We start from the raw sequence: 22992 nt of genomic DNA, 5'->3' as shown, positions 1-22992 counted from the left end.
TTTAATGTCGAAGTAAAATTCTGAGTAGTAACTTTAAATGAATAAAGCCCATTAACTTATTCAGTATCATCTCTACACCTAATTTGCTAATTTCTACACTTTTTTTGATTAAGAGTTTCAGGAAACACACTATTAAAACTTCTACTCTAAGGCCTAGATATCAATTGTTGGACATGTGTTTACAAAAACATACCAGCCTTATTTAAACATTTACTGGAAATATTAACACACATCACAATAACATCATAAATATAAAAAGTCACAAGACACTTGCTTAGATAAATTTATTAATGCATAGGTTAGAGATTTCCTCCCCCCCCAATATTAACAGAAAAAAAAACCCAGCAAAAAACGAGAGGTTCATGTGAAAAAACAAACTTGTTGAGGCAGCTATATAACAATTAAAAAAGTATTGAGTGGCCTATTCAAATTTCTGGTCTGCTTGGGCAAATTCTTGCATTAAAAGTAGAAAATTCAACATGACTATTTCGGGGGCCATTTTAAATAACCCGCAATTAGACAGCAAAACAGATTTTTTTTCCCTGAACTAATCTGTGTATTTCTATAAATAATATTTATTGATAAAAATCTAGAAAACTATAGAATAAAATATATTTTACTTAAAATGAGTTAAGTCAAACAATCTCTCCTTACTTTGTACGTAAACCTACTCACAACCATTGGTGAGTGTTCTGGACTTAGAGGTAAAGTAATCTGTTCATTATAGAAGCTCATGGTTTTCAAGAGCCTTCTTTATGGCTGGCTTGCAAAAGACAAATAATAAGCTTTTCTACATATTTGACATCTCATTAGATTCAGTATATTCACAGTATATTTGGGCAGCAAAAGCAGGAGTATTCATACATACGATACACATTGTAAACCTTGCTGAACTTCATGAAGGAAATCAAAAGGAGTGAATTATATTTTAGTGAGTTACTTTGATCTCAGACACTTTCAACAAAATATAGGTTTAAGTATTCTAACCATTTATAACAGTTATTGCAGTTAACATTATCTGTAGTTGAAATAATATCTGGAAACATTGACAAATGTAGTTTTAGACTGTTTAAGAAGGCACCCATTATACTTTCTCTATTTCTCTTATAGTGTAAATATATCTACATATCTACATGGATATTCTTAAACAATGAGAAATCAAAAATCCAAGTGATAAATATTTTACACAGAAGATAAAATAAAAAATAACCTATAACATTAAATGCAGTTATTTGGTTACATTTGAAGTCTTCCAAGCTTTGCAAGCTATCTTTATAACAGATATGTATACACTAAAACACTTCATATATGTTATAATTCATAAGTTGAATAACAAATCAGTGTCTTAGTTTGCATTACATTTGGGAGTTTTCTGAGGGGGTTCATTTGTCCCTATGTGCTGTATTCACACACCAACATAAGCAGCCTTCTGAAAATAAAATCTTGATTTGGCTTTATAGAGGAAAAAGTGTGAATTTTGTTGTATTCATATGAACAGTAAGGCTAAACTGATCCATCAGTTCCATTTGCACAAAAAGGATTATTTGTAAAATTACCTGCTAAAGTTCAAATTCTGTGTGCTTTGTTATTTCATTCTTTTACCACAAAACAACACAACTACTTTTCTGATTATACAGGCAAAGAAATATTTAAAGCAGTTAACCTTAGTCATGTTGAAAAAAATTGAAAGTGTAAAAAAAAAGCAGCTTAAAAAAGAAGTAATGCAATAGGCAGATAGTTGAATAACAGTCCTTTTAGGATAAAATATTTTAGCAGTTGTTGCAGAAAGAATTTTTAGGTATAAAGCTTAGATAGGTTAAGGTGACTGAGTAGTTATTAAAGGCATGGCTACATCTCTTATAAAAATGTTCACAAGAGTGCTAACAGAAGCAGCACTGATACGGTACTAAAATTCTTAATTAGAATTATATTAGCAATAGAGAAAAAAAGCCATACAGTCAAAATTCATTGTCTCTTAACTCCCTAATTAAACTGTTTATAACACTGAGATATGAAAAAAATTAAATTACTTTAGTTCAAAACAATTAAGAACAAGTTTCAGTCTTACAAATGTATACTTTATGATGAAAATCCATACATATCCTCATTCATTGTGATCTTCATTTATGAGCAAACATTAAGAGTGATTTTCTTTTCATTTTAACCATTAGTGATAGGTCATTATCATGCAACAGTGTAAGGCATCTTTCACAACAAATATTTCATTTTACTGAAGATGAATTTTTGAGTTTCTGAAGGTTCATAACTCTTGGAATGTGCTTGTTATGATAGTGTTGTTGCTAGGATAATCCCGAGTATCAGAAGCAAGACAGTTACACATATAATTATGAACATCACTTTCTGCAAAAAGAGAAAAAAGTCTAGATTAATGTACCTCATCAGATATATAACACTTTAAATATATGCATACTGACAGCAAATTAATAATGCTGATAATCCAAACATTGGAAGTATTTGGATTTTCTTTTTAAAATTACTTACTGCCATTAGTTTTTATTTGTTAGTCTTTTTTTTCCTTGCAGTACTTATGTTAACTATATAGTGTTTTTACTGACACTTTATTGAATACCACTAACTGCCCAATTGTGAAGGTTTGAGCAGGCTACAGATATTTATCCAAGGAGAATGGCAGTAAGCAAGCGTTAGGAATCTCAGATTTTAACTTCATAAGTAAATATTCACTATTGCATCGATTTCTTTAATGATACTAACAGAAATTGTATGTGGGTACTAATTATTCTATAAAGGAAAATATAGAAATGTTACACAGATAGCTATAACTTGTAACTATCATTACGTATACCTTAGAAAAGAAAGTGTTCTATTTGCAAACTCTGAAGTCAGGTCAGGTATTTCTGACTATCAGCAATATAATACAGTAAATTTTGCTATCTGCCTATAAACTTAAGACTGTAGCTGTGACACCATAACTGAAAACTTTGATATTAAAAAGATGTTAGTAGAGACAATTGAATTTCTGATTACTTCTCTGAATTGATATCTCCTATAGCACTTTATAACCATGTTTTCAAGATATTACATATAAGAAGTTGAATTTCTGCTGAACTCACGAGTGTTAAGTACTATTATCTTCTTAGCCTGACTAGATAAAGTGTTATTTTCCACAAGAAATGGTAGGTTAGTACAGCAAAAGACTGAACATCCAGAGAGATGTTCATCAGAGAATTCTGAAACATATCCTCATATTCAGGTTAGTGTCTTTTGCAGACATCCTTTTATATATACACTGTTACATCAGACTGTTTCATCAGGTCTAGTATAAATAAAAAAGCTTCAAAATAGGAAATTTTAGGATGCCCTGCAAGGTAAAACAGTTAGCTTCAGGGTTGTAGGTATTAGGCAGCTATTTTTCTTGAAAGTTCTGTTTAAAACCATAGAAAACCTCATTTGATAAAGCTCCAAGTGTAACTAATATTCCATCTTACTTCAGGCTGTTTGCCAATGTGAACTTTCAGTATATAAAGAAAACTGAATGCATTATAAGACATTAATTGGATGTTTTGTCACTTTTTCTTATTTGTTGACAAATCTTACATAACATGGTTGCATTCTGTAAGTTTACTGACTTACCACTAGATGTCACAGTTTTCAAGAGTCACATGCATAGAACCTTTAAAGTACAGATGGAGAAGACCCACCAATTCAAGTCCACCCCCAATGCTAACGGTAAACATATTAAGGGTTAGTATAACAATAATTGTTTTAGCAAGTTGTCAGAGCAAAATTAGTTGATTAGTTACTTACTGCCACACTGGCAGGAAGGCATGCATGCTGAAGTTATCTAAGCATCACCGAACACCAACAGACAAACCAATAATTAGAGCAATTATGGCAATCGACACCAATGACACAATGACAATTATCCATATTTTCTGTCAAAAAAAATAAGGTTTTTTTAATCAAACATATTAAGACTTGCACTAATTTTCAAATTTTAAAATATTCAGTTCTTAAATCCAGACATTTTTATTAAACTCACAGTACTGTCAAACTGAGGTAAGTTTTTCTGTATACTCCTGCATGCATAATTATAAACATTTTTCTAAACAGTTTTTACAGGTAAACTAGTGTGAATAATACCTAAAAGCTGTCTCATTTCAAATGTATTCAACAGCTATCAAAACAGGAAAAGCTGTGGTTTATGAATATATAAGAAATAGGATTGCTGACACTTCTTAACATGCCAGTTACAGGTAAATTAAAAAAAATTAAATATATGTAGATATCTGTCTATCTATATATAGATATACTGTTCCCTCAAATCCACCTCATTGTAAAAAGCTTCAGCAAATTTCAAAGCATTTGAAAAGGGGAAATAATGTCAAAGGAACACTTCATTCACTCTGCAGTCCAGCACATACAATTACAAAATTTAAAAAGAAATTACTTAATAGTTTGTCCTCAGAACATGTTATTTGGTTGGCTGATGGAAAGAGAGGTATTCAGGCATAAAAACAGTTTATGCAAATGCATAAATGTTGCTTTAAACATAATTCCCCAAAAGTTAGATAAGACACGCACCCTTTCCAGAGAAAGGATCACCCCAATTGTACCCCAATAGGGGTAAAAAAGCAGTCCTCTGTAAAAAGAATAGGTTATGGATGGAATTCTAAGAAGTAATGCTGCTTCAGCAAAACTAATGATTATATTTTTCCTGTTAACATGGTAATTTTATAGCTACACATCCTGATAAGTTTGCCAGTTTTGAAGACGCAAAAACATTTACGTTTATTTAGAGCTTGAATAACTGTAGGTATCACAATAATTCATAAAAAGGGCCTGTGGAGTTATCAACTAGCACAATGTATTAATCCTTCTTTTAAGGGTTTTCTGCTCTGCAACCACAACTTTAACTGTTCAGTTTTTGCTGTGTGTGAATTACTATTTATTCTCATTATACAATAAACTTCTGTTCTCTAAAGGTACTACCAAGTTTTAATACTAAAACTACCACACAAATTCAACACATTGACACATTTATAGCATTGTTATAAATTAGTATATGCTACAGAAAGATTCAAAGAACTTCACAAAAAAAGAAGAAATCAAAACATTTCTCATATTTTCTAATCTAATTTTAAATACTACAACTACGAAGAAGTAAAATACATTTATTGATTCTATCTTGTAGGGCTGAGTACAACAAAATCAGCTAAAAATGAAGGTCACTTCATATTGTGCAAAGTTAATATGATCATTAGCACAGTTACAAAAAGATGGCATACCCTTCGTGCTTTGCTTTGATATTTAACTGCCTTTTTTGTCTCTTCTTTAGCATGCTCCACATAATCTGATGCATTCATCACATTCTTTTCTATGTTGTTGATCATTTCACCCTTAAAATGAGATTATTAAGAAAAAAAAGTTTTATTATAGGAATCCTTGAAGCTTTGTTTAATGAATCTAAAAGAAAAAAGGCTATAGAATATTAAGAATTATTTTAAACACGTGTATGTTTTAAGTATTGCGACTGACATTTTCTGCATTGACATGTAATGGAAAAAAGGGAATGCGAAGCAAGGTCTCCAAGTTCTAACCCAACAAGAAACAGTCATAGGCAGGGCAGGCATTTCCCCCTCTTGCAGGAAAAAAATACTGAACACCTAAAACATACCTTTAGAAGCGAGGTACGTTTTAACAGCTGATCTAAAATTGACATATTAAAAAGGTCAGAAAACCCTCATGTGCTTGGAAGCAGGCAAGGATAACTGACCATTTTGACAGAAGATTAACAGGTATCTAAAAACACACACTGAGCAGTAACTTCAGGAAGCAAGGTTCCTTGCGACTGAGGGTTTAGAATGCCAGTACATAACAAGTTCAAATTAATTATGGTGAATGAACTTTGGTAATGAAATGGAGGATCAGTGAAAAATTATGGTAGATTTATTACCTGTGTTTCTGTCCATCAGAAGAAATAATCAGCAGCAGTAAACAGCAAAGCATTAAAGAATGATGCACAAGTAGCTTTTGTTCATTTCTAGCTTCATGTGAAATATATTTAGTTCATTAAAAAACTGCTACCTATTTTCCTTGGCTATAAATTTAATATCAAAGTAACATAAGACTTCTAGAACCAATTAAATTGATTGTCCTTTTCAGGACAATTCAACCTACATTGAACAGTTTCTCTCCTGAACATTAATCTTTTCACTTCACTGCAGAAGTCAGATAGTTTTAAGACCAGAAGTATTTTAGTCAGAAAACTGGTATCTGAAGACTAAAAATAGCATGAATTCACATACATCATCTTCTCAAGATAAATCTTATAAATGTAAGAGACTACTTGGATGACTTGTCAATCAATCCCTTTACATTCATGTTAGTTATAACAGAAATTATATCTTTGTATTACATAGGGGTTGCATGCATCCTTCCTAATGCACATTTAATTCTACCACAGCAGTCCATTACCATGTCTGTGAGAATCCTAAGCAAGCTTCCAAGATACTAGCTGACATTCAAGGAGTTGTTCTTTCTTACACATACACAAAATATTCAAGTGTTTTGCAATATAAGCATATTGAAGTAAATACTTAGAGTAGACTTTCTTTTCAGCTGGGCATACTTTAGTTATCTGTAGCACATACTATCAGTACAGACATTTGGCTAGATTGTAATTAGTCTAAAACAAAACAAAAAACCTTTAGTGACTGATTTTCATAGGATCTACATCACTGCGATTAGAACATAACAAAAAATTACACCTACAAAACCACTGCAAATAACACATTTGTATTATCTGAATATAATTGTTTCTGCATATTTCAAAGAGGAAGACTGAAAAAAAATCCCACTTACATAAAAGTGCATTTAGTTTACCTGAGTCTCAACAAACATAGCCATGTCCATAAACATTTCATGTAGTTCCCGTATGCTAGATTCCAGTTTCATAATATCCTTGTGTCGTGACTCAATTTCATTCAGAGCTTGTCTAGTAATTTGAGAGTCTGATATAATCTTAAAGAGAACAAAAAAAGATATGGATGTAAACAAGTATGTGTTGATGTATATCTAAATAGCAGAAGAAAGAGAATGGATGACAGACATTACTGGACCAGAAATACGTACATCGGAAGTAAAAATTGAAGGATTACCACTCTCTAACATTTCTTCCAGTTCCTCATCAGTGGTGGTCTTTCCAGCTAAGATAAAAATAACAGTACATCATATAACATCAAGTTATTTACTATTCAACATACAATTTTACCATTGCAGAAAGGGCAACAATTTCAGGAAAATAGTTATTTCAAGTATTTTTCAGGATAAAACAAGGTAGTCTTTAGAACTTCCAAGGTACCATTTTGCATATGGGAAAATCAAGTGATAGTCAGAAAACCAGTATGCTAGATTCAGTGTTAGGATAAAAGAATTCTGAGGAGTGGGGTTTTTTTGTTTGTTTTTTGTAGAGGTAGATAAGTTTGATCAAATACATTTACAATGTACATATGAACCCTGTTCAGTGGAGTATTTTTCTTCAGAAAGAATAGCTTGAGATATACAGTATTTATAAAGCATTCAATATTCACCTGTTCAATCATGTCACATTGGTATCTAATTTACTTCCCCCCCATGCTTTGGGCAGAGAATGAAATCTTTATAGAAATAGGATTTTAACAACACAGGATTATTCACATTCCATATAGAGAAAATGATTACCCACAGAGCACTCTCACTTCTACTTTTCATAATACACCAAACAATTTACTTCTGCATGTTTATGCAAACTGAATCCTATCTATTGCAGTGAGAAGACAAATGCAAATGTTATAAGTTACATGGCATATGCAAGTGATTTCTATTGTACAGTTTTAAAGATTACACATCATATACAGACGTGCAATTTATTTTACATGGGAAGGGCAGGGATTTGTAGTACCTTACATAATTCTGCCCTATCAAGTGAAAATTACAATTTTAATATTTTCCTAATGCTAATACCCAAGAATGCTGCAAAACCTGCTTTAAAATTTTTAGTGCCAAAGAAAAACTAAAGTCTCAAACTGATTCACAACAGCATTAATTTGAATGAGCTTTTAGTTTGGGGTTGTTTTTTTTTTCCTCCTCCAAACATAAGGGTGGAGAGTAGTGTAACTTGCCAAATAAACTTCACTGAAATGGCTGAGTTAAACCATGCTTAGCCTGAGAAGCAAATGAAAAAAAAAAAAAAAGAGAAGCACATGAAAGGCAGTCCTCTTACAATTTGCTAACGTTTTTGTTTGCATTTTTCATTTAAGCAGTATATGTATTTATCTTTACAGGAGATATTCACAAAGGTTAATTTTAGGTACAAGAGGTTATGGGTGTTTTAGACACCTTCTGGGCTCAGTGGAGTGGATACTGTAGTTCAGAGAAGAGTTCAGTGCTTTTCTAATCATGAATGGTGGAATAAGTTCATGTGAATCAGCAAACAAACGATTAATCTAATGGCAGCACTGGTGACATGTCAGCTGAATTTAACGGATGTTCTTATTGACACAAACAGCATAACAAGAGTGCTGTTTAGCATGTTAATTTTGGAATGGTTTTAATAACACTTGCTACAGAACATTCAGTGTCTTTACAACTGTTCTGAAGAGTAACAGAGTTTATGCCACCTGACAGAATTGTTTCTTTTCCCTCCCATTCACATGCTTCAAGAAGATGTCCAAGATGTATGATGGTTTATACCATCTTTAAGCAATGAGAAACAAAGGGAGGTTCTAACAACATAATTCAGCTTTTTATAAGTAGTATTCAGGTCACTTACTTATTTCTAATTGTCTCTGTATCCGACCTTTGCTGCGTTCTCGAAAAAGAATTTGGGTCTCGTTGTATTCTGTCATGACCTCCACAAACTTGCGAGCTAATACCGAGTGCTGGTTTTTGAAGATTAAAAAAAAATATGCAAAGTTTTTTGTTTTTTTAATACAACAAATGCTACTGCACAACATTGAAAGTGGTATTAATTTTCCATGAAAACAGAATATGAAGTTCTGAAACTATTTCAGAAAAGTGAAACTCATTATCTGATTTAGTAAAAGAATCCTTTTTATTTTTTTTAAACCGATTACACGATCATACCTGTGTTTTTCGTATCCTGAGGTCCACTGATGTCCGATTAGCATTCTCGCCCTGATCAAAACTTTGTTCAATAGCTAAGAACAACACAAGAATATAAGTCAATGTTCAGTTACTCAATAGTATAGATCAAAGTTACTTTGTAAACACTACTAATTATCACTTTTTGGATATATAATCCCCATGCAAACAAGGTTTAATTTTTCTTGTGTTTTTTTTTTTTAATTCAAAAATTACTACAGTTGGTACAGATCTTAAAACAGAGTAATTGATTGAATACTCTTAAGAGACAGACAGCTGTCTATTAACCTCAACACATTTCAAAAAGTCTAACAAAATAGGTTGCTCCTACAGTTTATATGATAAACACCATATCCTAGTGCTTATGGAAGTCTAACAGAACAAAAGCATATACTAGTTGTATTCTAGTAACATTCAAACAGTCAACACATTTTAAAACCAACGAACAATTAAGGACATGCCCACAGAGTAAAACCACAGCAAAATTAGCTAGTCTGAATTTAAAAGCAATTCCCTATGTAGACATTTATGCCATGCAGACTGTCTTTTGCAGTTAAACTTCTTCCAAAACACAGTATGACCAAAAAATGGCATTTCAGTTGCAGAATACATTTCCACACAGAGAAATTACTTCACATTGTAATTTTCTAGGTTATTTCTCCAAGTAAACAAGCTCTTTGTATTGCTCCACAAACTACGCAGTGCTGAGACCTGTATTTTTCAGCTGAGAAGCATGCCAAGGAGGGATGAAGTAGAGGACACTATGTTAGTGAAATTAGCTGTACATTAGTTGTTTGTCTGTTTCTTTTGGAAAGGTAAATTATAGGAGAATGGGGTTCAGCTATAATGCTTAGATCATGGGGCAAGATCCTTGGGTACATGGAAGAGGCACTATAGGAAAAACAGGAGGAATGCAGTAAGCTCGTGATCTCTAATGGTTATGTTCAGAAAAAACAAAGGAAAAAAGGGTCCTCGTTTGCATAAGAGGGTAGACTCTATAGCAGGAATGTAAAGAAAAATAAGGTATGGGTTTGGGGTCCTAGTTTGAATATGAAACTGAGGAAGATAGAAGCATGCCAAGCCTGCTAAATCCGGAGCTCTGATCATTACTTATAGCACTTGTCTTTTCCAGTACCAACAGAACTGTATCAAGCTGAGTCTGGAACTCTTACAACAAATAGAGACAAAAAACAAGCCTGCATAAACACTGAAACAAAAAGTTGAAAATTTTGTATTCAGGACTCAGTGTTAAAGTGATTAAAATAATAAACCATACACTGCATTTTCTTAAAATTTGGGGACTACCAGGAAAGAGGCATACAATACTATTTATGCATATATAATAGCGCTGTTAAACTTTAGAATTTCAGCTACAATGCAAGGAGTATATAACATGTATTTAGGATATTAGGAGTGTTATGTTTGATGGCAATTCTATTTCTCCTCCCTACTTACTCTTTAGCTTGGCTCGGATTTTATTAGCAGTCTTCTTTATTTCTTCATTTAATTCTTCGAGTTCTTCCTTTGTTCCTTTAAAAAATTAATTTTTTCAGAACCATTAGTTATTGATAACAAATCATTAAATCTCTCTTTTGGAAGACATTCAAGTCATCATCTCTAGACACTTACTAACTATGACCAGGGGAAATGAAGTAGTTGGTAAGTGACATGAGTATGATCATTAAGAAAGGTATAATTTTTAGAAAAACAACCTGCAAATGCAAACATTCACTCCCAGGAATCTTATTCAATTGAAAAAAATGAACTGGGAGACAAAGAGATATGATTTTTAGGCCTAGTTTCATAACATCGGCTTAAGATGTTCCAACTAGCATGGTCACTGACTCCCAACCTCGCACTGCAACATATCACCCAACTGTAAGGGCAAGATGGCAACAGGAACTTTTTAAACTGGCATTGTTACCATATTATGGACTCATTTGCTGAATTAATTTGGACAATTCATTTCATTCTCCCGTGCCATTGGGTAAACCATTTTAAAAAAGTGAGGCTAGTGTTTGGGTTTGTTAGCCATTTTGTTGTACTCTGGAAAAAACTAGGAGACCACAAATTACTCTTATTGATTCCGAGTTTATCGCTGTGGTACCTCTCTGTTTGTTCCTCGTATCAGTTCTTTGATCTTAACTCCCTGGTGACATTCATCCTGCTTTACTAGTTTACAGCTGCCCCTACTCTTTTCTCTCAGCAATCTGTGGTGGACAGAGAAAAATCAATTTAGCAGCACCTGTTTGTGCAGGGGCAACCATTAGCACTTGGAGGAAAGCTGCTGTTGCCCAAAGAAGCAACTTAAAAGGGGAACCAGGAAATCCGGACTGGCCATTGTGGTGGTGGAGGCTGCACCACTTCAATTTTTCCTTGGAGCAATTATATCTTATCAAAAAAGATGTCTTTGCATTAAAAAGATTTTTTGACATCAGCAATAAAAAAAAAACTTGCATTGCCAACATCATCATTAAATGCAAATTCCTCAAAAACTTGAATATTGAACTAAATGTAACCCAAATAAGCTAGGGATGGTTTGTAACTCAACCTTGCAATCCCATAATCACATTCAGTGAAATCATTCAGAGGAAAAAATGTATGATACTTGTAAGTATTTTAAATTAGATATTTATAATATCATTTTATCAGATTTCTATTTGTCATGGTGGGCCATTAAACCTGGGAAATGTTACTACCAAATCACAACCTAAACCAGGTGGTAACATTTCAAGCTTTTTTTTTTTTTTTTTTTTAATGAACATAACACTTCCAGGGTAATATTTTTTGCTAGTCAAAATGAAAGTTCACTGAAGTTTATCAAGTGAAAATATGGATTCATCTCAAAATACGTTTTGTTGTTTATCACAGATCCATGCATCTTTCCCTTATTAACATAACTGTACCATGCACTGCCTATATTGAAGAACACTATACAGAATACCCACAAAGAGCTTAGCTAGATTTCTGTTCTTAGATTTGTGTTCTGATGACACTAGATTCACAAGAGCCTAAATTACTTACAAGCAATGTCATGTTCCTACACAATTCAGATGCATTATTGAGCACAGTTTTTAGCACGAACACAAGTTGATGAATTAGCTCAGACCACAGATTTTAAGCATTCACATGAACCCAGCTGACTTTGCTGCAGATTATGTAACCCTCACTCTGCTGGCTGAAGTACAATGGCAGTAACTCCCATGTCTTGGCCATCACTATGGATTTGGAAGATGATGTTCCCTTGCGATGTAAGAGACATTTTGAACACCTGAATTTTATAAGTAGATTTTAAAATGCATGCAATGCTACTGTTTTATCCAGTTTCTCATCAAATACTGGCCCTGTGAATTCATTTTCCACTAAGTGTGTTGGCAGTTTTTAAAATAATGAGCAGGCTGTCCCTTGCTGATAATTACAGGCTGAAACAGTATTACTGCTTGTATTAAGACTTGGCAGATATGGCAAGTGCCAGATCTGTGGTCTGAAACCTTTACAGAGCCCCTGAAAACTATTTTAACATGAATATAAACTTGATGAACAACTTTCAGGAAAACAATCACAATAGCAGTTAAAACATCTATTCAGTCAAAATATTCTCATTTATGTATTACACACTATTGTATTAACAGGTCACTTATGGTTTGAGTCAAAAAAAACAAAAAACACAAAACACAGTACTTTCATGTTTAAATCAAACCTATCTCTATTCCTTTGCCTATTCCTTCCTCCAAACTCTTATTCTTAAAACAGAATAGATCAAAAAAGTTAACAAACTATTTTTCCCCTACCTGTTCAAAATGCTTCCTCTTAAACAACTCTCTAGATAGTAGGAATATAATTATTCAATATATTACAGAATTTAACTTATGGTTCCTTTATCAATAGGCTGTCAAAATCAATGTGAGGTCTTGTTCCTCTAGGCACAATTTTTATTAACCTGAGGTTCATGGACCACATGTGATTGGCCAGACAAAAAAAAAAAAAGAGTCTGCAAAATCATTTGCAAGAACAAAAATATATACCCATTCACATACAGGCAAACAAATTAAGAGGAAAAGTTAACATCCAAAGTTCAGTTTTCACCAACAAGAAGCTAAAAGTTAGGCTACTGCTGCAATATTCCACAAAAATATCTCTGTATCTTTCCCAATCCTTTCTAAACAAGGAAACAACCCCCTCCCCCCCCAAAATCCCACAAACCTAGGCATACCTTGAACTAAGTGAGTGAACCCATATTTCTGGGTTAAGTATGGGTTACTTTCCCTGAGCTTTTAAGTGCTCTCTTCAGAAAGCACACCCTAATTTTCAGCTATGGGGTTACAGCCTCTAAAGATAGAGCTCCAGGATAGAACCCTTACTATCTGAAGCAGCTGGCTGGGACTATATACCACTTTAGACAGGGTCCTGCCCCTGCTGAAAAAGAAGGTGACAGCTGCACCGTGTGAACTTCAGTTGACAACATCCACATTTTCAAAAAGAAGAAAAAGAAATGGCAGTAGTCTCCAAGTCTCTGAAAACACACAATTTCAATATACCACACTAAGCTAAGTTTTAGACTAGCATTGGTGTGGATGATGCAACAAATGTTGTGAAAATGCTTATTCAAATGAGAATTTAAAAAGGAAAAATAAGTAAAAATTTTCATTATGTTTTCATCTGAAATATTTAAAGAAATATATTGCATTAAACTTTGCTTTTTCAATATCTGCTCTGAAGTTCTATTCTGATACATAGCTAAAACAAAATTAATTTCCAAATATCTACTGACACATATGAAATAAAAAAGTGATACTTACTTCCTTCAGGATTTGGTGCTGACAGGATAATGCTGTGCTGCTTCTTCACTTCTTCCACGTTTTGTGCTATTTTTGCTATATTATTTCTAAGTTCTTCAACCTAAAAGAAGAGAAAGATATGGCAATGAAAGCATTAGAATAATTCCATGTGAATGATTCTTTTTTAAAAAAAGTTTTTGGTAATAAAAATCTTCAAACATTTTACTGCAGCATTAGTAACTGACAGAAATCCCAGCATGTGTATAGGGGCCTGTGTCCTGTGTTGACATTTAAACAGCTCCTTACACAAGTTTTTTATTTATTTTATTTTTTTTAAACACATGGGTACTTATATGCTATACTGGACTGAATAGCAATATACCTAAGGCAATTCAGAAAAGCATTAAACAGTAGAAATCACACTCCAGAGTCCTCAGTTATTTGTTAAAACAGAATCTTTTCTAAGAGCTTTACTACAATTTAAGTGAGAGGAACATCATATATACCATACTATGAAATATGGAATAACAGGTACCTACTACATACTTTGCCATCAAAATTATAAACTTAATCACGAAAAAGAGTCTGAAAATGGCCTCAAAAGGTATTTCAGTATATTCTCACATTTTGGGAGGAGGAGATATTTCATAGGCCTATAAGCAGTGTCTCCACAACCTCTCTGTGCAAGCTATTATAGTGGTTCACTATTCTTACTTTTAGAAAGGTTTGCTACTGACAAGCCTGGCATTTCTGGCTGAAATGAGTTTTACTACCTCTCTGATTCACCAGAGATGTGAAAAACATTATCTCCTCCTTCAGCATTCACACACTTGATAATGGCTGAGGGAAGTTACTCTTCTTTGGAACCACCCTAGTTCTTTCAGTCTTTCCTCATTGATTATATATTCTAGACCTCTTGGCATTCTTACTGAAGTTCTTAGGCTCTTTCCAACCGGTCCACATCTTCCTTGAACTGTGATGATTACAATGTTCCAGCTGAGGTCTTACCAATACTGAACAGATCAAGTCTACACATACTCTACAGGTCATCCTCCTGCTCACAACCAAACGGTTCCCTGCCCTCCCTTTTTTCACAGAAGCATCGAGAAACATTTAGCTAAATTTATGTCTGAAGGAGAAACCTTAAGTGCAGTAATCTGGCAGATTAATAAATCAGATAGCTCCCTACTAAAACTGACAAATATTATTGTAAATTTAGAATTCCAAATTTGAGTGCAGTGCATTTTACATAAAATGTCAACTGCATACATAAGTTCTTCCTTTTCATTCCTTGCTGCAAATCAGCATGAGGCATAAGTTTCTAAACAGAACTCAGAACCATTTTCAGTACAGGTTCCAGTGAAAAAGATGCATGTTCTTGTAGAGATAGCATAAATATCTTTTTTCTGTTTTTAGAGAATTCAGAACGTACTCTTATCACATTTAGTTATACAACTCTAAATAACATCTTCCTGACTAGTCAACCAACCTACTCAAGATTCTTTTCCTTTTAAATATTCTTGCAATTTTAACAGCCCATGTATATATAAACATGCTCAGTGATAAGCTTATAAGTTCCATGGAAGCTCTTCTAAATGCAGTCATTTCTTAACATCATAAACTATCAGCTGCCTATGACATGTCAGAAGTACAAATTCTCTTATGTTTAAAAGCTATGAAATAGAAAGCTTCTATTGAAATAGAAGCTATTCTGTAGGATACTGGAAGTAAACATCACAAAATTCTCTTTTTATTACTCCTCACATAGCAAGAGCAGATTAAACGGGCAGACACTACTATAAAGAGTGAAAACTGATACATATTTCTAGGGCAAAACTATATTGCTACAGTTCTGTCAGTTATCCAATCTGCAATTATTTTTAAAATAAACTGATCACTAACATTACAAGCAATGTCAGCTAAATGTCAAATAGTTATTATTTTTTTAAACAGGATTATTTTTAATAGCAAATAGATTCCAAATGGCCAACAACTTAAATGCCACTATTCTTCTTACTAGAAGAGATTTTAAAATTCTTTAAGCAAATTCCTCATAAACAGGGCATAACACATTTTTATGACTGCAGTGAAGACAGAAAATACCCTGAAATAAACAAGCAAAAGAGTTAAAACCTTACCATCATTTGTTTTAGCATATTGCGCAGTATATTATTGGGGGAGAGGGGAAATAAACTTGAATTTAATTAAGAATATTGCGACAAGGAGAAAAAAAATGCTGCAAGTCTTTAAAGCATGGTGAAATCTATACAACTTTACCTGCTGGAAAAAGTCATCCATGAAATGGTCTTTTTCAACAATAACTGTCTCTCCATCTTCATTTCTTTTACACTAAAAAACAGCAAAACAAATCAATGAAATAAAACTCAGGTTTCTGTTCTGAGACCACTGAGACTTCTTCCACATTGCTACTGCATATATATTTTTGTTGATAGTCTGCAAGGTCAAAAAGGAAGTTTTCTTCTTGTGAGGACTGTAATCTAAGGACAAATAAGCAGAGAGGTCAAAGGAAGTCACCTGACTACCATGAAGTTGTGAATGCTAGGGCATGTACTCCTCTGTAAACAACTTCAGGACAGAATAAGTCTATTGGGGATTTTAAAGTTTTCATTAGTTGTCATAAAAATTATTAAAATACAAATTAGCACAAAAAATATACAAATGCTCTCTCACAGCATAAAGATGCATCCAGTTAGTCCCGTGTGAACTGAAAATAATACTCAGTTTCACCAATACTTAGAGACAATATATCAAATCCTCTCAAAGAAATACCAAAAGTGGTGTTGAAGATTTTCTGACTTGTGATGTAATGAGCCAAGCATCTAAAGAAAACCTGCAGAACAAAAGCTATCAACATCTGCTTACTACTTTTTGCTCTTGGGTACTTTCAATGATCACATTCCACACTGATTTAGATAGAATTATGCTATACTAAACTGTACATGCATTACAGTCTAGAGATCCTCAGAACAGTAGCCAGTGAGACAGACGCTCCGATGACACACTCTTACTGGGAGGGTTACTCTGGAGATCTGTAAATCCCCTGAGTCATACTTCCCTAACCCATGAGCAAGCCTAGTAGAACAAGTGAGTCTTGACAAAGATTTAAATTTGTCAAAGGAACAGAGAATTAACATGCACCACACAAAAGCACAGAGTTCTAGCTTTCATGTTTTCTAACTCACTCTGTAGAACACAGACTGTTTGAACCGCATATAATCAAGATTAGAAAAAAATATTAATTACTATGTTTTACCATACAGTCTAGGGGTTAACTGATAGAAAAGACAAACTACAGGTTAGGTAATATTAAAAGAAATTCATGCCCAAACCTTCTTTTTCTCACAAGCCCCTCTGCCTTTGATCTTTCAACATCCACTTTCTGCTCTTCAAACCCTGATCCTATTATCCAATAATCCCTTTGCTTCTGGTTTTATTAAATTAGATGAGGTGTGGATTATTTGCATGACAATTCTGCAGTTTAATCCAATGTCAAAACATTGCTATTATCTAATAAAGAAGGTTATTTTAAATGATAATCTAAGCATCGAAATACTAGGGAGTACCCCACATTTTCAAGGAAAGTTATTATTTATACAGTTGTGATGGTTCTTTCCCTGCAAATTCAAAAAGCCTATAAGTCCCTATATGATAACATTATAGCGAGAAATAATCTGGTTTTTTTATATATATATATATATATATATATATATATACACACACACACACACACACATAGACACACCACTTTAGACAGGATCCTGCCCTGGAGATATATATATATACACATATTCAGGGGAACCATAATGTCCCAACTGAAATAAAAACATTAAGATGTTATTGCTCTCCTGCACCATTCTCCAGTCATCCACAATGCCATATCTCTCCAAAGACTTAGGCAGTGACTCATTTGGGGGAGGTGATTGTTGGAACTCAATCATTAAAGAATTTATCCTTAGAGATTTTGCTGATTAACAGCCCTGCTTAATGAAAATAAGTGAGGAAGACAGTGCCCAAAAGAAGTCAATCATGCAATTTCCACCCATATCAGAGACTGCAGTGCTAGAAAGCTACCAGTTATAATATTTAAGAATGAGTTACACTTCAAAGAAGTATAATTTCATTAGCTACAGAAAAGAACACCTTCTGCTTATATTTACTGAGTAAAGAATGAAATTTCCAATTATTTATAACAAAATTTTGTATTACACCAGTTAATTGAAATAAAAACAATTAAAATAGTACCACAGCGTCCCATCCGACTCCCACCCTGAGGATGCAGCAGGTTTGTCACTGCTGCATATACATAATAGAAATCTTTAAGATTTCCTTTAAAAAATGTCTAGAGAACTTACAGGCTAATTAAACTATGCTGCATAAAGTTATTTGGCATACCAAAAAAAAAAAAAGCATCTGAGGGACAGCAAATGCCAGATTCACAGCTACCCCTGCAAACTGTAGCTTAGCTCTCTTGTACACACACGCTCCCACATTATTCAGTGAACTAGATGGGCATAAAAGGAAGTAATGCTGACAACACCGAAAATAGCCTTTATGGTTGCCTGTTTCCATTAAGTGATTGCTTTTGTTATTCAAGTAATCTTCTTTTACTTACATATTTTAATAAAATGTAGAAATTTTTTTTCATATGAAAGTCTATCTTTTAACAGACTACCATTTTTACATGACATCTTCTACATTAAATTTAAAGTTTTCCCAGCCTCTTCTATTCAAATACTTTTTATTAGAAAATTTATGACACCAGAGGTATTGATCTAAACGTCACTGAATCTGTGTGTTAGGTGCACTCCTGACCATGAGCACACAGGTTTCCAGTTTTTCCTTACAGCATCAGTCTTTCAAAACATTTTCTTTATCACAAGTTGTGAGCCTTTTCCCTTACTGAGGGCCAACCAGATCTGTCAGGCACCTTTGGCAGGTCAATCATGCATGTTAGTAGCATTACTGCACAACATAGAAAAAGATCATATGGGGACCAACCATAGGAAACAACTTGATGCTGTTATGGCATGGAAAACTCACAGCTCATTGTTAGAAGATTCTGTGCTTAAACAAAGATTAATGTAAAAAATGAACTCAAAAGCAGCAACTCAGTAACTTTTTTCCTCCCTCTGAAAAAGCTCCTTTTGCAGTTTTTCCTTACTACTACAATTCTACCAATTTTAAGTGTTGTGACTTTGTGGTTCTTTACCCCATTCCTAAACTGAGCTTTGGGGGCATTAAGTGAATGCACAGGAGTTAGTTCACAAAAATCAGTGCAGTTCTGTTCAAGTTATTGTAAACATCAAATTTGCTTAGGCAGAGAAGGTTTATATTGTACATCTTCTTTAAATGGTATAACAAAAAAATTTTGAACTTTTTATTAACAGACCTTTAAAAGGACATCTGTTTTTAATACCTGACACTGGCTAGATGTGCTGAACTTACTGTCAAAACACAGATCCTATAGCTCTTTAAAATATTAACAGTCATTTTAAGGTGGTCTTGTAACCCCAAACTGCAAACCATTGAAGGCTAGGAGAACAGGCCAGGGAATCATTGCTGCGTGCTTGTTTTGCTGTTCTGTTCTTTGCTATGTATCCACTATTGACCACTATTGAAAACATCATACTGGATTAGGTAAAACTTTTTATTCTCATTTTAATCTTACACTCGTTTTGGCTAAAAACTACCAAAATCCACCTGGGACTTGATGAATTGGCCAGTCAATTGTATTAAAGGAATACAAAAGAGAGCCAACAGTTCAAACAGCTAAAAGTTGTTCATATAGGCCTGCACAGAATAATTTGGAAACAAGACATGAAAATAACCCCTCAAAAGTGAACAAATAAACGTAAGGCTGTTATCTTCTGAAAATGTGTGTACATTGCAAGACTCTTCCTAGTTGAGAAATAATAGGAAGCAAAATTATCTGCATGTCTACACCAGTTTCTCTTTCCAGAAAGTATTTTAGCACTATTTAACTGTCTGATACAGTGTATGAATGAAAGTATCCACAAGTAAAGATAGTTTCACATGTCAATGGAGCATGAACATGAATAAGTAACATTTCTCACTATTCTTTATAAAGATAAATCTAAGAAAAAAAAATCCACTCTAAGTGGCAAAATATTTTTCTTGCTGTCAATTACGATTCAGGAACACGGAAATTGTAAACTTAAATGTATATTTCTTCTTAAGGGAGTACTGCATTTATTTAAAGTGTGGACTGGTTAAAGTGCTACGACCTCTTAGTGCAGCGTATCAAGTCTTTTAAGGAAACAGGATGGAGGTAGCTTTTGTATAAGATATAATCAATTTAATACAAAATAACACTCTCACATTAAGGCAAAAGCTTAGTAATTCCTGAAGATCCTGGAGGCCCAGGCCTGTTTAAAAACTGCAACATACAAACACTACCCTTTACTTAATGATTTTGCCAAATAAAATACAGTGCAACTATACTAATTAGACCAAAATGGTTTGGCAAATAGGCAAATAAATGTTAATGCAGTTTGCATTATTTCTAGAGATTATTTATTCCTTTTCAAAACAATTTTATCTAAGTATGATCAAGGAAAGAGTCACTGTTCAAAGTGTTTATAGTAGTAAAGAAAAATCTTTCACTTCACCAAAATTTCATCTCTTTTGATATTTCAGATAAAGAAGCAAGATTGTAGATGCTACTTCAATGAATTCCCTGTGGATATCAAGTTTTACAAAGGCCATCTCCTCTGGTATGTAACTTCTCTAAACTTGTTGCTGACAGCACGCTTTCAAGTAATAAAACATAAGTTGGATCTTTGATAGTTTCTGCCTTCACTCAATATTGCCTTCACTTTGCTCTAGTTAGAAGAAAACCTTAATTTTAGGTCCCTTTGCTAGTTGTTGAGTTTTACAGGCTGTAAAACTCAATTTTACTCTTGAACATATGAAGCACCTGAAAATACTGACCACTGTGTTTACGATTAAAGAAGTAGTTTGCAGCAATGGTGCTTTTAGATGACAAATACTAAAGCTGGCCTAGAAACCCCTATGTACACAGTTATTTTAAAAGCTTCTAACAATATCTAAGCGAATGATTTTTATTTTTTAAATCAAAGACAGACCACTGCTGCTTCTCCGCAGTCAGAGAAGGCTACATGTTTAAGATTATAAATTAAAAAGCAAATTCAGATCATTTGGTGCTTCCTTTTCCTGGAAAGAGTGCACATATTCCTACAACCTGGACTAGTTTAGAAACAGGAAATAGGAGAAGTATACCTGAAAGAAAATAAACTTTTCTTTGGCATGACTCTTATGTATCTTTCCTGGTAAAGACACTGTAACCTAATTATGCAAAAAACTTTTCAAATGCCAATCCACCCTTTTGGAGAGGAAGGCAGAGAGACTAGTAATCCTACTGCAGAAACATAGAGCTTCTAAAATGTATTTTCTGGACCATAAGATATGAATTTAATTTTAAGACAAATAAGCCACAAATCTGTACATACCTCAGCACAGGGCAACTCCTACATATATGTGGAGTCCTAAAACTATTAGAGAGACCCCTGTGTGCTCTCCAATTTCATTTCTCCTTAGAATAAAGTCAAATATTCTTTTATTTTGATCAAGCCACGTCCTGTTGAAAACAGACAACGCAGTACTTCCCTCCAACTCTCCCTTCTTTTTTAAGGATACTGCTTTTAAAGCGCGAATAAGGGAAAGAAAAAAAAACGAATAAACATTTCCAACTACCATTTTGTAAACACACGCAAAACAGGATCCGCAGATAGCTTTATTTGCTGATGAACGTATTACTGGTTAAACAGCTCCAAAGCAGATAATCTATCCCACTACACCGTGGACAGTTCGAAAACAAAATGAGTTTCCCCAGTTTATCCGTCATTCAGAATATTAATATTTAAAGCGTGCTGGAGATCAGGAAGAGGAGGGAGAAATTAACCTATAAGAAGTCGGAGGCGCTTGAAGTTTGCTGCAAGAATCCCGAGGCTCAGAAGCGCCTTCCCATCCCCGGGGAGGAAGTTCTCCTCCTCCCCGCGGAGGGAGCTGGAAAACAGCGTGCGGCAGCTCGGACCCTCCCTGCCCCCAGGGACGGGGCCCAGGCGTTGCCTCGGCGCAGCCGGCAACGGAACATCAGCGTTCCCGCCGCTGACCGTTACCTCGGGCGGCGCCCCCTCCCCCTGCCCGGGGGGCCTCCCCCCTCTCCGAGCTCCCCGCCGCCCACCTGCCCGGCGACCCCCGCCCCAGCCCTCACCTCTGCCAGGTCGGCCAGCCGGTCCTTCATCCCCGCAGCCGCTCAGCGCCTCCCCGAGGCGCCCCCGGCTGCTCCTCGCCCGCTGCAGAGGGCCGGCTGCGCTTGGCCCGCCGCCCGCCCCCCCGCTCTCCTTCGGCCCCTCCTCGGCCGGGCCGGGCCGCGCCACCTCCCCGCTCTCCTTCCGCGGTGCGAGGGGCAGCTGCCACGCCCCCGCCCACAGTCGCGGCAGCGGCGGCCCCGCTCCGCGCATGCGCCGCGGGGGAAGGGGGCGGGGGCAGCGATGCAAATCCCCGGGCGCGGCCGCGCGGAGTGGCCGGGCGGGGCACCCGTCCCCCGGGAGTGACGTCACGGCGGGGCCGAGCAGCTGGGCGGGGCCGAGGGGGAGCGGGCTGCTGCGCTAATGTTTGCAGGGCGGCACGTGGGAGCGGTCGGGGAGGCGGCGGCGCGCAGCGCAGCGCGTCGCCGCAGGCTTGTTCAAGGCGGGCGCTCCCGAAGGTAGGCGTGCTCGGTGCCCGAGAGCCGACTCTTGGGGTTCCCACCCCCAGCAAGCAGTGCTGCTAGACGTTACAACAACACAAAATTTGGGGAGACTATCGTGAGAGAAAGAATTGTAAAAAGTTGCGATATGGTTACTTTTCAGTTGTATTTTATTCTTCTCTGGTATGTGATGTGTGCAGGCTGCAATCAGACTTCATGCAATTCATGCTTAGTTCAAAAAGTGAACAGACTGTTTCCTCTCCTTACTGACAGTTCTGCTCATCACAGGCCACAGGCACTTCCCTTTGCTGTTCCGTAATGTTAAACTGTGGCTTGCTA

General features: G+C 35.3%; 1 protein-coding gene across 2 annotated transcripts; it reads right to left on the bottom strand.

The window, feature by feature from the left end:
* Nucleotides 1-269: 269 nt before the first annotated feature.
* On the bottom strand, nt 270-22287 carry STX2 (syntaxin 2). 2 transcript variants are annotated; one of them, XM_067307393.1, is made up of 11 exons: nt 22177-22287; nt 16179-16250; nt 13923-14022; nt 10579-10653; nt 9106-9179; nt 8792-8900; nt 7114-7187; nt 6865-7002; nt 5268-5378; nt 3787-3914; nt 2291-2361 (listed from the first exon to the last, which is right to left on the bottom strand). In XM_067307393.1, exons 1-10 carry the CDS (start codon nt 22204-22206, stop codon nt 3831-3833), a joined length of 867 nt encoding a protein of 288 aa, XP_067163494.1. In that variant the 5' UTR covers nt 22207-22287; the 3' UTR covers nt 2291-2361; nt 3787-3830. The 2 variants fall into 2 exon arrangements, with proteins under 2 accessions (XP_067163495.1, XP_067163494.1); XM_067307394.1 differs by lacking the exon at nt 3787-3914 and having other exon boundaries at nt 270-2361.
* Nucleotides 22288-22992: the final 705 nt, after the last annotated feature.

Source organism: Apteryx mantelli, chromosome 17 (genome assembly GCF_036417845.1).
Source record: "Apteryx mantelli isolate bAptMan1 chromosome 17, bAptMan1.hap1, whole genome shotgun sequence".
Taxonomy (NCBI): Eukaryota; Metazoa; Chordata; class Aves; order Apterygiformes; family Apterygidae; genus Apteryx; species Apteryx mantelli.
This window is presented reverse-complemented; position numbering and strand designations above follow the sequence as displayed.